This window comes from Rhopalosiphum padi, chromosome 1 (assembly GCF_020882245.1).
Source record: "Rhopalosiphum padi isolate XX-2018 chromosome 1, ASM2088224v1, whole genome shotgun sequence".
In the NCBI taxonomy this organism is placed as follows: Eukaryota; Metazoa; Arthropoda; class Insecta; order Hemiptera; family Aphididae; genus Rhopalosiphum; species Rhopalosiphum padi.
The window spans coordinates 90,816,309-90,834,566 of NC_083597.1; the positions used below are offsets into that span (position 1 = coordinate 90,816,309).

The window sequence follows — 18,258 nt, forward strand, 5'->3', positions numbered from 1 at the left end:
TGCGTGAGAATTGCATATATAAACCGCCGTCGTACAAAATGTTTTTATCAATAACAATATTATTATTTATATTTTTAATATTGTTTATTGTTTATTGTGTTCACAAAAAAAAATGAAATTAATAATTGTTCCTAATTTGATTTGAGAGTGATCTAACCGCTTTCATATTATATTCAATGGCTAAAAATTTAAAAACTTCCTAAATATTTCAGTTTTGTGTAAAACAAAATATAAAACAATCATATTATTCGTTATCAATTTATTTAAACAAAAATCTCCAAATTATATATATACAATATAACAATTTTTGATAATTGTCAATAATTTATTTTATTTTGTAAAATGGACATACATCAGTAATTTTGTTAAATTAATTATTTTTAAAAAGTTTTTCGGACTCATTGTATTTATTAAATAGAGGCAACATTACATATTATTTATTATTGTTCATTTTTATTTTGAAATTACAACTCTAAAAATATACAAGATTTATCAGTAATCGATGATGTACCATTGCTTTCTAGTGTATTTATGCAACAATATTCTGGGCCAAGGTGAGTAAAGTGACACAAGTGCCATAAGGGCAATGGCCAACACCATGTTCAACTTTTTTGCTTTATATGTATACATCAATTGCTATACAATAAATAAAACAAATAATTTCATTATAAATTAATAAATTAATAATCAAAACCAATTTTTTATTGTTTTATTATAAATCTAAAAAATCAACAAAAAGTTCTTTTAACTATATATTATTAATTTATTTAACTTATTACATTTAAAATTAACTTTTCACATTCTGTTTATACAAAAAATATAATAATAATAAGTACTTAATACCTATTAAAAATTATATTTTAAAGTAAATCACAACATTGAGTAATAATTATAAACATATTTTTATATATACATCATAATAAGAACAATATTATCATACTTATGTAATAAATAAATTGATAACTTACCAAATATTGAATGATGTTATTAAAAATATCTTATACCTATCAGTGAAACATTAAAACAATAAGTTAAGATAATATATCCGTCAACGATAAAGTTAACATTAACAATATAATCAACCAACTCAATTTGCGTCATCGCGCTTAGCAAAAGTCTACAAAGGTCAATAATTATTTTTATATGTAATAGCATTACATAATTAAAATAAATCAAAAATATACAGACTATACGTTAAGCCCGGTGCCCAAGTGGTATGTTGTAATATTAAATTGTAATCAATAATCTGACGTATTAAAATACGTCTTTATTAATCAGAGATTCATAATCAACGTAATCTTATTTTTATTACTATAACGCATATACCAAATAATATTGTGTACAGTGAAAATTTCGAAAGAATCTGTCAAGGACCGAATAAATGATTGTTCCTAACAAGTTACCTGCAGTTACGAACTAGTATTGGTCACATTAATAATAAATATAGGCCGTAATAAGGTATTAATCGAATTAGTGAATCATTTATAAGTTTAATATTTACATTAAATTAGTAATATTCACTCCAAAATATAAAAATATTAAGGAATATTCCAATATACGTATAATAAATAAAACTACCGCTTTTAACATAAGAATATTCCTCATTTAGTTTCGTATTAAAATATCACTATATAATAAAATCTAACAACCTGTTATTTTCTTTAAATCTCATTTTATATGATTATTATTACATTTATTCTATATAGTTTTCCACCTCGAATCTACGTTCTGTTATATAGTAGATCATATTATCCGAGTTAATGAAAAACGTAAGATAAAATATAAAAACAAAAGCACAATTATCTCAACTCGTAGAATTTTTATTATGAGCTGTATGTACTTTTTTCTTCGAGGTCAAAGCCTTCGGTTTTGATAAACATACGGTATTTAGGAAATATTAACATAATAATATTTATATCTTACCGCTGCCCCACGCAGATACATAGATAACTATTACATATTATTCTGAGGTCGAAATGAATTATACACAACAAATGTATGTGAACTATTTAACTATTACCAAGATGTGTGATTACTGATTTGTATTAGCACCAAGCCACAAAACATGTTTTGAATGTGAAAAGCCCATTTTATGCGTTACATTTAATAAACATATTAATTTATAAATGTATGCCCATTCGGCGATATAAAATATCTTTAACGATCGTTTATAATAAATTATAAATCATATAATTTATATACTGCATTTTGTATAACTTATTTAAGACTATTATGTAACAATTTCATGTAATTTGCACACATTTTATAGATTGGCTAAAATATTATTAAAAGGTTATACCTATTATATCTAATACATAATACTATTTATAATCAATAATCATGTATATATAATTACGTCAGTAAATAAACTTAGCTAGTTTAAATTCTAAACACATATTAATAATATAGTATTATACTAGGTATGTTTATAGTCAATCAGAAATATCATATATAGTTGAGAAAAAGAAATTATTACTATCTTTAAATCGTTTTCACAATGTTATGCCTAACATTTTTAATAAAACCGCTGCTTATAGCACATTAAAACCCGATTAACATTTTCGATTTCGGATTTTGACGAAATCGTCAAGATTATATGATCAAATCAAACTTAATCGATGAATATACAATTTCTAAATGTAATTTTATACCTACATTTTATTCATATCGTTTGAAATAGTAGCAAGACACATTGCAAGTGGGTCAACTGATGGAATGGATGAGTCAGTGGTTCGGTATTAAAATGAATTTGAAAGTAAAGAACTATTAGATTTGAAAGAAAATATTATATTTTTCAACTTAAGCATAATATTTTTTTAAAGCACGATTAATGTAAAATGTATTACTTAGTATTTTTACGCATTAAATATACAATATATTAAAACATTAGTTATATTAAGTTACCATTTTAATACAATTTCTGATTATTTTTAACTGTTATTTCATTATCCTTAGAGAAATATTGAGAAAATTAGTTAAGTGCCATTCACCACCTATACATGACTAGATTTCTTGTCTTTAAAGTATTTTAAATAAACTTTTTTAACACCAGTTGACTAAGTATTCACAACAAAACTAATTTAAATAATTCATAGGTATTGTTCTTATACTTCTAATACTTTTTTCAATTCGATTAGAATCTAAAAGATATATTGTATAAAAAAATAAATTGCATCATTAATACAAAATAGCCAAGGCTGATAACCTTGTATTTTTTGTACAAAAACAATTTTAAACACGTAATACGTTCAAAATATTTTAGAAAAAACAGTTATGACAAGACAATTATTATTACGACGTAATTCAATTATATTGTCAAATGAACCGTATTATTATTTATTATAATTAGTGCAACGTACGTTTAATATACAGTCAATACGTGGATAATAAAAACTATGTATAGGTATTAGGTAATTAGGTACCTATACATATTATACAGATTATTACACATTATTATATATTATACTAAATAAAACACGCGTTGATATTTTTAAATAATAGACAATTTAATAACACATTAAAAGAGTAAAAAATATTTACTAATTGTAAATATTATATTACCAACGTCCAGATTATATTTTATTGTCTTCTCCGTCAATATTATATAATATACGACTACACCTGTAGTACAGGTCGTCCTGTACCAATTGAACTATCGAACGCTTATTGTATAGGTACTTATAACTTATAAGTATAACTGTAGTATAACACTATAACAAGTGCCTGCCTATAATTAAAATGTTAAATTTTTAACACCTATGGATAGTAATGCACAATTTTCAATCAATTACACCATTATGTTTACCTAATTAAAGGAAAATAATGGTTATGGCTTATGACACTATCATAATAATAATAAAATCAATATTATGTAACTTACTGTGAATGTGTTAAATTTACATTATATTAGGATCATTATAACTTACTGCATATTATAAAAAAAACGGCATTCACCTTTTACCAAATAATAGTTATTGTTCGTTCAGTGAGCATTTAACTCAATTGTCTCATTACTCACGTACAAAACGTTAAACGTCTGAAGATGTTAAAATAATATAACTACGAGTATAATAACTGTAGGCAAGAAAATTGGGAAATTAATAAAATAGTACATATAAAGTTAAGCATTCTGTTGTTTTGTAATTTGTAGTCCATATTGGTAAATTTTTGACATTTTAATAAATTATAAACGTTGCATTGCCAACAATTATATTATAAATACTGCACTTGAAAAATACTAATACTAAGACTGTGTAGTTATGCGATAGCTGTATCATAGTAATTAAATGACGTTTATTGATTTCAATAAGTGCCTATAATTATTAATAACTATTGTCTATTTAGTCGATAGAATATAAACAAAGAGTAAATTATAAGAATAGTATCACAGAGGACAATAAATTAAGAAATGTATAGGTAGTAATAAATAATAATATTATGATAACCTGAAATGTGGGAGACGCAAAAATCAGAAAGTCGGCCATAGTTTAAAACTTTTGTTAGTATAATTAATAATATTGAAAAGAATACTAACATATTTTAGATGTTTTAATATTTAATAGATACCAATTATTAGTTATAATAAACGAAAATAGCTAAGACCGTTAATTAAAAAATGTTTTCTGGGGACAGCAAGAAAATTGTAACTTATAAATTATAGTGAATGTTATAAAATAACGATAAAAACAAAACTAATTAAATAAGCAATTTCTTAGAATAAAAACAGGAACAATTAAATAAAATTACAAACAATACTTTTTAAGTAGGTATACTTAATTATTTATATAATAAGTTTAATTTTGAAAATTCAAAAATTTTAAATATTAAATTGTTATGACGCAACTGAATCGCTAAAAACCTATAATATGATTAAAGGTAATCAATAATCGTATACAATATACATTATTAAAATGATGTACGGTGAGTGATAATATTCAGTTAGCCACTCAGTAGTTGACAGACAGTGAACGAACAAAGGAACACAACACTACCATGGCGAACTTAATCTGTAAGTATTATAGTATTATTCTTGATTTGTTGTATAAATAATAATTATTGTCTATGCTATCTGGTCAAAATTATCCCGATGATTAGGTTAATATTGTGTACAATTTTTTTGGTTGACAACATAACTAAATGTCTGTTTCAAAAATCCTAGGTTGAACATAAACATACTATTATAGGTAACTAATAAAAATTTCATTTTTTAATCTGATTACATGTATTATACTTATGTTTTATTGTAATACATAAATAAATAATTAATTGAAAACAAGTTATAGACATAAGGACAATTATTAATTGAATTACAAAAAAATAATCAGTATCAATTTGGTAAAAAAATAACGGTATTTTATATTTTTTTTATTGCAATATACTATTATAGCACAATCACACATTTTAACTATATGAAATTTCATATTTACCAATTACCAGTGCCGTTATCGCGCCGTGATAACCAATAAGCTATAGATTATATTCATTGAGTGGGACAAGACCGTCATCGTTGTTTATATAAATCTTGGGAACGTATAAGAATTAATTATTTACAATATTGTTATATTTTGTTGTCATTCGGGATGTTGTAAAAAATATAAATCGCAAAACATTCATAAATCGATGACATGAATAATAAATACCTATTACCTATATACTAATTATACTATAATAGATATTGTACTGTGGGAGATCACAACTCGATATAAACAACTCTAACAATAAATTATTTTAATTAATTTATAATTTACAAAATTAGATAAGTGTGTTGTCTGAATAAATAATTTGACACCAATATAACAAACATTACGACATCATAAAATCCACGCATAAATCCATAAGTGATGACATTCGTTTGCGTATCGCTATATTGTTTAAAAACATATTTTTCTATGTAATATATGTGTTTCATCTTCACTTCGTCATTTTATAATTCAATAATATAATATAGTACAAAAAAAAAATTCGAATCTAATACATAAAATTCAAAGAATATTATAAAATATCGTACCAAAATTCATTAAACTTCCCTACAAAGTAAAAGTAAAGAACAGTTTAAAATTGTGAAAACGGGTACAAGTCGGTTTAACATTAAGTAATAGCTAAAATAAAATTTATATTATTTCCGTCGATAAAATATAAAATTTAAGGCTAGTATTTCGACAATGTTTAATATTATTATTTAATATTTCCAAATTTTTGGGCACTAGTGCAATTCGAAAATTACCATTCTTTATCCCAATATTACAAAATATAAATATAAAACATAATAAGCTTTTAAGTAGGGCAAAGTATAATACTATTATTTGACAAGACAAGATACTATAATATATTATCTAGGTATCTAATTAGCTATTTATATTATTGTTCAGTGTTCAAACACTAACCTATATACAATGCGCAAAAGATTAACTTAATTTTTATTAACTGAACCTAACCTGAACCGCTATTTTATAATACCGCTAAAACAAAGTGCAATAAGCCACACTACTCATCCTGTCACCAATAGATTACACAATAATGATTAATGACCACAATGCCAACGTCACCTCAAGGAATTCGTTGCTATGCACAACAAATGCAACTGCAACAACCGCAACGAGCCGCGAATAATATCAATATACTCGTAAATCGTAATAGCAGCACCGGACCTTCATGATGTTTAAACATTCTTAAAAATCACAATATAATGTTACGATAACTCATTAATTGACGGTGCTCAGAAATTTAACGGACTGTAACAACATAACACACACACACACACACACACACACATATATATAGAGTAATCAGTGCTTGACAAGGAAGAATGCAGGGGTACAGAGTACATAAACTTATTTTTCAGATATTTTAGCGTTCCTATATTTACTCGATGGTATAAACTATTTTAATTAATAGTGTGATTATTCCTCTTTTTATATTCTTCAAAAATATAATTTTGAATATTAGTTAATTAATATACTTATAGAATCAGTCAAATTAAGCAACACTAATTGAAATCTATACAATATAAATAATATAATATTTTTAAAAAATATTGAAATAAAAAGAAAGACTTTTATTTACTGAGTTTAAAATATCTATTTTATCAATTCCGTTAAAGTATAGTATTATTTTGTATATAATGAAATTTCCGCTAGTCTATGGGGTATATACTGCCCGGGGTTTTTTTTACGTTATATCCTAGTTCCGGCCCGATCAATATTTTCTACATCTATCATACCTATATAATATTAACGTTTTCACTAACAGGTTTATTTTCTAATTTTATTCGTGTTTTACATTTTTTTCATAATGGTGAATGAAAACGCAACTATAGTAGTCACCCGAAGAACACACACTTGTAAGTCATCAAAGTGACAAAGTATCTATGCCTACTATTTTGAATTATATTATATATGATCGTAATTTTCTACGTAATAAATAGTCATCGGCATTTTCCATTTAAATTAAAAAGATTAAAAATTAATTAATGTACACCACGGAATTATCGATGTTATCTCTGTATTCGTTTGCTGTTCTCACTATTATAACATAATATACGCACGTAGCACGATTACCTAATATAAAAGAAAACGTTTTTCTCACACTACTTCTGATAACGAAAATATATAAATAAGAACATTTTAAAGCAAATCAAAGATAATTTGATAAATTTTATCAGGTTTAACACAAAATAAAATAATATGAAACACGAATTTTTCTAAAAGTGCCAATAACTAAACATGTTCTACTCTATGATTATTATTTACTTAATATTGTCATTCGACATAATATTGCAATGTTGTCTGTTAACGGAAAATGTATCGCAATTACTCGTAAACCGATAAATGTCAATAAGTACCTACTTACTAAAATTTTAAATATGCCTCAAACTGATAAAGTTTAACGCTGAGTAAACAGACGATGAAAAAATAATCAACTACTGTACTGTTCTGTGGATTATATCACACTGGTGCAATCGTACATACTTACATACTTACATATCTATCCATCCGATAATATATATATTATATATATTTCATTATAATCAAAAATAGTTTATTATTTATAATTTACTCAATAATATATTTCAAAAACATTCGAGCGCTTTTTAACCGGATGCATATACGCGTAGTATGATCAGTTGTCCGATTGCGGTTGATCGGGATAGTATTTTTCAGCAACCGACAAAACGCATAGTGTGATCCAAGCCTTAGCATAATATTATCAACTCGTTCTATCCACTGCAGACTTACAGCTTACTTCAGCTGCGGAAACGGTTGACGACTGGTCCGGCACCAACACTTTGAGCGTTGTGTTGCTCCAAACATTTTCGATAGGTATAATTATTTCAGTTGCCGGTTATTTGCTTATTACAAGTATATAATTATACGACAGATGCATTGAACTATAGAAACAACAACTCGTTAAATTCGATAAATGATAATATGTGTACACGGTATTTGATAATCCATGTAAAAGCATTTTAAAATTTTAAATTGCGTGGCTGAACATTTTCCTCATCGAGGATAATTATTTTTATTTCTAGTTTTTATTATAGTTTTAATAACTTTTAATTAATTTCTTTAAATTACCCCGCGTAAGGTTTTAAAGAAAGGTAGTCGCGATAACTGATAAGTATACCAAAAATAATAGTATTACAAATAATAATAATAATGAGATCTACACCGAACTTGTAGAAAAAAAAATAGGTATGTACTCTCCTTCCAGACAGAATTCCACAGTATTGCTTCGCGCCGATACCGTTATATCACAACAGGTGATGTTTATCATAACGCGCGCGCAAAAACACAATCAAGCTTTCGTTCTGACGATAAGGAACGGAAACAATTTCAGACAACAATCGTTTATGCTTTATAATAATATTTTATGCGTAACGCAAACGAAGCCTAACAATGAGTAGCTTTTATTCCATCCATATAAATACTCTTCAAAATTAATATTAAATATTACGAGTAAGTAAAATTAATTAATAACCTTCACACAAAAATAAAATGGTTTTCACTCAGTAGTCAGTTATTAAACAATATACTTTTATTTGTATATAGTATATATCCCCCAAAAAAAACTCTGGCCGCAAATCGAAAAAAACTTTTACCTCGGTACGCAACTATAGTAGCCACCTATATTTGACATCACATACGTGTATTTCAATTACTTACGGCTTAATGATCGACTTAGATTATATAAACTACAAACATAAAAGGTCACACTTCTCACACTGCACCGTGTGCATCTAAATGACAGTCAAATCCTCAAAAATATTATTCTCTTTAATTTTTTTAATAGATTATTTTTAACTATTAAATTACTAAAATATCAAATAGGTATGTAGGTACCTAAACAATTTTATATGAATGTGTTTAATACTTGAATACGTCTCACGAGTCTAAGCAGGGTATACATTTGCGTATCTAAAATTATAAATTATAAATTTTGGCTCGCAAGGCATATCCACATGGCCCGCTCGGCCACATCACAATAATGTCAAATGTGTCGAAAAAAAAATAGTGCCCCGCTCAATATTTATGCGTACCAAAAAAAAATTGAAATGACGCCCCTGAGTCTAAGAAAAAATACAAATATTGCACTGACATCCTTTTAAGATTATACTAGTTAATTATAATTTATAAATCCATCAGCTTCTGAATTTTGATAAGGTAATGTATTACAAAACTAAAAGGAAAAAATAATCGATAGCGGTAAGTACTTATATATGTTTCCAAACGGTAAAATCATAATTCATAATGATTCGTTATTAATGAACCGTAAACTTACAATAATACGATTATAGACCTATATATTACATAAATATAAAATTAGTTCGAAATATAGTCATGTAAGCGCTAATATCTTTTTTTTTGTTTACAGCTACTTTATACAGAAATATTGTAAATTAATTTTGAAAGCATTTTACCATAAAGCGATGGAATTAGTGGATAATCATAAATCGTGATTTGTGGGTGTGAGTAACCGACTGTAAATAATAACACGAGGGTGATCGTCGACCGGTGAGCGACTCAAATTGACGCGCCGCCCACGGCAAATCCTCCGAAAAAAACGGGTTTTCGACGGACCGGAAAAGACTAACAAATATATATTATGATATATTAAAGACTCGTTTCGCCAAGATGTCGCCGCACTGCACAACAATTCACGCGCATTCGCGAAAACAATTTGGTTAAATTATCGAACGGGACGGCGCGTCGACCGCATTTTCATTTAACTGACTGATCGACCACGGAAATATCGCGGTTACCCCGCTCGCAAATATACCGTATGCATAATATAATATTTTCCGTTGCGGGTCAGTATTCCACTAACTCCGTGTTCCGTGTAAACCGTGTTCTGTATTTTATTTAATTCTTCAAATTAAATCATAACGTTTATGTAAAACGATTTCTCTGATCATTAATAACTTATATTATAATATTTATTACGATCTGTAACTACTTAATCCATTCGGTGAAGTAGTTGAATATTTTCAACCGTATACCTAGTACATACGTATATAAATTGTGGAAACATAGGTATAATAAATTAATCAAGTGGTTTACGTGAAACACGGTATGATAATGCCGATAGTGGAATACCGTTCTAGTGAAAGAGACGAATCGGACGGAGTTTTTCCTAGTACCGACCAACGATGAATATTTCGGTTAAATTGAGTACGATATACAATGTTAATAACACACTAACTCGTTACCAACGAGATGAATGTATTCAACTCGGCATAGCACATTAACATGGTGAGCAGTGGCGGATCCCGGGGGGGGGGCTAGGGGCCTCGCCCCTCCCCCCAGACCTCTTTGACATACTTTTTACTTGCAACAAATATTTTAAATTATGTAATAATTTAATAATTATAATTGATTACATAATATTATTTTGGAAACCATTGGGAATGTTATTTCCGTTATTGGAATGAAAACAGATAAATTAACATTAAAATAAACAACATAAATATCATCATAATGTATAAGGCTCCAGCAGTAATTTTTTTAGGAGCTCCCCCCCAGAAAAAAAAACTGGATCCGTCACTGATGGTGAATTCGAGTTGTTAACGCCTTTACTCGCGAGCGGATGACTGCAATATATAAATGTGAACAACAGACAACAGCTATATAGGTGTAATCACTTCAGCCACGGTGCACACTGTACATGATAGTAAATAATAAATTGTAAGCGCGTACACGCGACGATTTCGGTTATCACATAATACGTATATCTGTCGTCGTTTTGCTCGTCGTCAGCATTTTTTCCCGGGCTCGTCGAGCATTTCGATTCTGGATTAAGGTATAAGAAGCTTATCAATACGTCATGTCGCCTATTATTCACAGATTCCTTGTAGTGATAGACGACAGTCATTCATATGCTTCTATAGCAATTATTGTTTTTATTATTTACATAATGATATTGCCCATATTTTTGATTTTTAAAATACATACTGTATATTTTGTATTTTTCTCGTGAATTATTGAATATATTTTGTATTATCTATGTATTTGAAATTTTCATCAAGTGATGTATTTCGCCTATCCCTATTCCCTAGATATAGACACATAATATAACCACACAGGTTTAATAAGATCCAAGTTAAGCCTTGATGAAATAACCACATATTTGAGTCCTTCGATTATTATAGTAGGTATCTCCTAAATATAGTCTATATTGTAGGCATTATAAGTAAAAAATAATTTAATAAATGTAAAATTTAAATGTAATAAAAAGGGACAAGCATTGAAGCGTGCTTAAAATATTACCCTGCGGTATGTATACGTAAAAAAATATGATTATTGAAACCTTGATGGTTATGCTTATAAAAAAATATACCTTCGCTAACCACAGTAACATCAATCTTTACCATAAAAAACTTCTAGATAGACATATAATAGCAATGTACAAGTTTTACAATTTCAAAATTATAGTCCATCATCGTTTTCAACCTTATCTAACTTAAAACATATTTTAGTTATTATTTATTTTTTGCGATCCAATTCAAAAAATATATATATATGTATAAAAATTGAACAATTTGTAATTTAATTATTATTATGAATTTATGTTCATTTTTATTTTCCTCCATGCATTTGAAGGATATGCATTTTTACTGTATATTTATTCTAATAATTAAAAGTGTATCGAATAGTATATACTATACATATAGTACAGTAGACTGAGTGATATAGACGATAGATCGGGTTAAGCCGAGTGTACACAATGATAGTAAAACACTGAAACGTAGTATAGTTGCAATCGTGACAGGCACTGATAATTATATAATATAAATTATCATGATAAGTGATAACACTGATAAATATGTATAATATATATAACTGCATGTACATACCTAGGCTTTTGAATTTAGAGGCTACAACCTCACCTAAAATTATATTTTTATACACTTACTTTTTTTCAAAGCATAATAAATAATACTTTAATATACCTATTTTTTATACTTGGAGTAAGTTTTTTTCAACTTTCATCTCCCATAAAAAAACTTATTGTTAAAATTGACAATTTTTATAATTCTAAATTCTATATACTTTGTACCTAGATACTTTAACTATGTATCTGGCTTTCATAGAATCTTTTTTCATATCCAATTCTAAAATGATGCATAGTATATAATAACAATATAATATTATATTAATATCGTTTTCAAATATTTAAAATAATAATGTACTTACAAACGCATTACACACACACCTCTACAGTAAAATATACACACTCACCAAAATGGCAAAATTATGGCATACACAGTGACCTTATTTGCACGAGTACCTACGTCTACGTGTTGTCGTGTTGAATTGTCTTTGTGTGTTAATTATGGTTGACTTTTTAATTTTTAATTTTTTTGTTCCAAATTCGACAAACCCAATCCTGAATAATGATTGGTAGGTACACGTTTTCAAGTTTCTCGCTTTCTACTCAATGATTTTCATTTAATTTCCAATTCTACATTATATTTTGAGAATGGCTATTTCTATTTATGGTTATAACTTATAAGTAACGAATTAATGTTTAGGGCCTATATTACTTATTATACATTAATTAAATTTATTTGAGATTATATACTGCATTTAAAATGTAATTAATATGCAATTTTACAATAAAATATTATGTAACTTTTAATTATATGTTTTTCCTAATTAGACTATTTAAGCAGGTATATGTAACTATTTTCCCATTATTTAATACTCGCTAACAGTAATATGTAAATGTCAATACATTTATATTAACTATGAGCTTATATAATATGTATGGATATTATTCTTAATTAAATTCGTTTGAATTAATCAAAAATGTGTTTGAACAGGTAAATTTGCAATAATTCGATTAGCTGGTGATTCGCGTTTTCAAAATATGATAGTGTAACAAGAATTATACAAATAAATATAGTTAATAACTATATATCGACTATAAGTTACTATCATGTTATTATAATAAAGCTATATATTATGTACAAACTATTATAATAGTTAAAAGACCTTAGGGCTTAGGAATTATTAATAAATTCTTACTTTTGTGTGTTTTATGGGAGGTGTCAGTTTGAAAAATTCACTAGTGCGGGTAAACCTTAAGGCTTAAAACCAAATTTAAATTAAATATGAAGTACGCTCAAACGACCTTATTATTTATTGATATCCATAGTCAAAAGTTTCAGGAAAAAGATTTAATGTATACCTACACGTCCTACAGCTGTAAAATTATAACCGCTACGATAGTAAACTGGGTTTAAAATTTCCCATTATTACAAAATAAAAGTAGTATTGTTGTCACTCGATCACGCAACAGCAGTCACTAAACTCATTATCTAGCCCTTTTCCTTCATTCTGCGTATTTAACAATAGATATTATTATAATAACAAATAAAAAACATTATACTACCTGATAAATAATAAAAAAATAAACATTAATATAACATAATTGTAACCGACAATTACCTAAATTGTTATACTTTGAGTAAAGTATTTATATAGATACTCTGCAAAAAAATATAATTTTTGAATTAAATTCATCTCTATATACCTACCAACGTATAGTATATAAAATATACCAACAATTGTCAATTTATTTAACTGACAATGTTCTAATGTTAATAACCATTGAACTATTTTAATAATCAAATTAAAATTTTAAAAATTATCCTATACCTACCTAAACAGTAAATATAAAAATAAATTAAGCTTCACTCAAAACCGTTTAGGTCTACTCAAACTGATGAAAAATTAAACAATTTAACATTACTTCTGATGGGAAATGACATGTTAAAATAATAGAATTGTGAAGATTTAATGTATAAATTTGCTGCTACCATATTATGTCGACGTAAACCACTTTAATTTAAATGCAATAATTATTGTATACAAGTTTTAAGAATGTATTTTGTCTTTAATTATTAATAAAATAGTTTAACTCTTAAGAAATTATGTTTTATTATATTTTAAATAAAATTTGTTTTACATACTTCCTTAATTAATATATATTGTATAGTAGCTAATAAAATGATAATTCAGTTTATGCAGTATATTATCGGTATTATTATTTGTTATTTAAGTTGCCTTTCCATAGGTCTGTACACGGGAAACATATAAATACGCCCCTGTTTATAATCTATACTTATTTATTTTACATTCATTACTTGATTAAACGATATCGATTTATAAATGTCAATATTTTATTATATGTATAAATACATTAAAATAGAATTATTTTATAAATTTATCAACATTACATTTATATGGTTCAATGAAAATTAATAGAAATAAATATTAGAACATTATAGGTACCTACTTATAATCTAAATTAAAATAAAAGATAAAATGAACATTTCAATTCGTTTTTATGTCTTCATAAATTAAGTAGTAAAGAATTTTATAACACCACTTATTTACTTAATTGATATCATTTATTCGATAAGAACAAATGTAGTACTAATTAGATATAATAAATAATATATTAAAAGAACTTCGTACCTTAATTTTATTATATTAAAAAGTTTGAAGCTTAACAATTAATATTTTACATCAAAACTAAATTGTTATAGTATTTACAAGACAATAAGACATAAATCGCATTTATCACATTTATTCAGCTCCATCATGGGCGTTATGCTTGTATTATGATCAGAAGAATTGCCGTAAAATATAAACACTAAGCGTATAAATAATAGCGATTTTATAGTTTAATATTAAAATATTCGATTATTATTTAATGGATCATAAATAGTGTGATGCCAATACAAAATATTATATTTATTGTTTATTTATTCATGTATATTATCTATTCATCTGGGTACCTATGAATATATATTCATTGATATTCAATATATATTAATTGATCGTTAACGTCTGTATCAATATTTTTTAATGTTGCATTATTTTTTATATTTTCAAATCAAGTTTAAGTGACAATTAATTAATAATCGTATACTTCAATCGATTACATAATTTAATAATTATTATTACCTACTACAACCTGTATTCCTGTACTGTAATATTTATATACTTAAATACCTAACTATTCACATGACAATTCAATTTTATTTTTCTATGTGCTATCACTGCTATCCTTTATATGGCTATTAGAAACGATTAATTAATTGTACATTGATAACGTACTGTCGTACTATGATAACCACATTGAAAAACAAAAATTTAAATTTTGTGTATAGACTTTATTTTTCCATTTTGAGAATATGATGTTCTGTTGACTGTCTTATTCAAGTTTAATTATAAAATTCTGTTATAAATTTATCCCCATTTTCAGTTTTGATTTTACTTAACAATTCTGTTTTCGGTTATTCTCTATGATTACAAATTTATTGAAATTTTAACCTGTTTACAAAGCCTATTTGAAAACCAGTTGCAAAATCGGATAAAAAATAATAGCATAACCTGTACAATTTGGTCTTTTGGAATTGCGTCCTAAAACACTTTGAATTTACGCAATAATAATTTTCGAAAAACGTCTCCGACAACGACGGTTATTATGCAGAAATACTTAAGTTCGAGAGTTCTACAACGAGCTCGGTCACCGTAAAACAACGACCAACTAACAAGCGTCACGTGAAGTATGAATTATATTATTATTGTAAAACGAACAAAATATGAACAATATAGTAATATTATTATATGGATACACAATTTTTTGTGCCGACAGCGTAAAAAAACCTACGAAGACGACCGCCAATAATAATTATTAACAACACGCAGTAAACATATACGTATTATAATAATATGTATATGTTTAGGTAGTATAAATAATGTATAAATAATATAAATAATACCTCTCGGAGACTTAAGTGAGCGTCCGGTACGTGGCAGCACTGTGCTAATTATTACTATATCTATACGTGTCGGTGTGCGTGCGCGTGTGTATGTGTGTGCTCTCGCGACCAACGGTATACGAAAATCCACTGGTGCACTGGTGCAGTCGGTAATATCGTGTCCACTGTGATACTTTCTCGTGTATATACCTACACCGCAGTCGTCGCCGTCACCACGCCGCGCGCCGTATTCGAATAAAAAACTACGAAAAATAAACGGTTTACTTAAAACGATAACTTATTAATTTATTATACTCACTCGATGTTCTCGCGGAATATAAATTCGATATTATAAATATTATCATAACAATATTCGTCATACACTAAGCGCGTATATATTTTGACTATAGGTACCCGTGATATACATACCTAAATATAAATTTGTAGTGCATTTGTTATCGGAACCGCGATTTGTTCTTCGAAATTAATTTTTTTGTTTGTACCGATACATTGTGTTATAACAAGTTCAATCTCAGTAGGTATGTCGACTCTGTAAAACGCAATTTTTTTCCCGTCGTAAAAAATTACGACAAAAGGAAAAAGAGGGAAAAGCGTGTTGATCGCCGATTCATGGTGGTTATTTTGAACACGAAATAAGTGGCTCGCACGTGAGTATAAAAAAAAGAAATTAATAAATCATACGTTTTATTGACACACTCACATATGTGAATATCGCTTTCACTCGAACCTATCCAAGTCGTAAGTGCGCGCACGCGACCATTGTAAACACATTTTTTTAAAGTTCCGGGAACGGAGGTGAAATCTTTTGGATCCGGAAACGGTCCGTTCGTTGGCAGTACTTTTATCTTTACGACCACTGGACAAAAGAGCACGAGTATAATACATAGATGAACGAAATTCTTACAAAAACAGCAGCCTTTAAAATATATTAACACCTATAAGATTGTTTTTATTAAAAATATTTCAATTATAACTATTTATAACCCGATTGCTATAAAAATGTGTGTCCTATATTTCTAAATTCGATCGTTTGAGATGACGTACAAGAAATCGTATATTGTATGTGTCTCCTAATAAACATATAATATATCTATTTTAGTTATAGAAGACTCATCAATTCATCATATACGAATACATCAATTCTATCCACTATTCAGTTAGTAACCACAATCGAATAAAACAAGTTTTGCAATTTTTTATTTGAAACACTGTAAATATTTACCGATACAAAATAATTAATCATCCAGCGCACACACGCCAAACGGGTTCATCGTATTTTCTTTTTATATATTAATAATAATTACAGTAGGTAGGTACGTCTCTATAGGGAGTCATCTTTAACCATGTAAAACATAATAGTAAATATCAATATCATTAGTCTAGCTATTGTTGCTAGAATTGACAATTTATGTATTGTTGTTGCTTATATTACGATAGTGTTTCAATCAAAATATTAGTACGTAAATAAATACGCCAATACGCAAATTATTAACGGTTGTATAACGTTCAATTAGGTATGTAAAATACTACTCGAGTTGCAGATTCACTAGGTGTATTCGTATAGGTAACCTATGTCAGCTATAACACATAATAAGTCATATCAGATATTATATAAAAATACAAAATTATAAAAAACTGAGTCATTTTATTTTTATGAATAGTTTAATAAGATAAATTGTTAACACGGTAGTATGAACTAAAAAATTAACTATTATATTTTACTATTTTAATGAAAACTTTATTATAATACCACTACCACACCAATTTTACCTATTATATAATAATCAAATTAACTATAAAAACTAACACCGTCGTTTGGCCATATTATATAGTTCACAATAAACGAAAAATATTAAATTAATATTACATTATATAGTGTGATATTAACATAATAAGTATCGAATTATTTTTAAAAACTTTTAGTTCAAAAATAAAATCGTATTTTTAATACAATAATTTAATTTTTT

At 27.0% G+C, this 18,258-nt stretch overlaps 1 protein-coding gene across 3 annotated transcripts in view; it reads left to right on the top strand.

Annotated features, from left to right (window-relative positions):
• The first annotated feature begins 4,957 nt into the window (after positions 1–4,957).
• LOC132920409 (sphingomyelin phosphodiesterase) overlaps positions 4,958–18,258 on the top strand; it is a 31,551-nt gene continuing 18,250 nt past the window's right edge. For 2 of the 3 annotated variants that reach the window (XR_009660730.1, XM_060982794.1), the window contains exon 1: positions 4,958–5,008. Coding sequence is in view for 1 of the 3 variants with exons in the window: in XM_060982794.1 (XP_060838777.1) it covers positions 4,993–5,008 (16 nt within the window). In the remaining 2 variants the exon portion in view is untranslated. Of the gene's footprint in view, positions 5,009–16,414; positions 16,939–18,258 lie in introns of those variants that run through there. The other variant, XM_060982802.1, reaches the window with a different exon arrangement.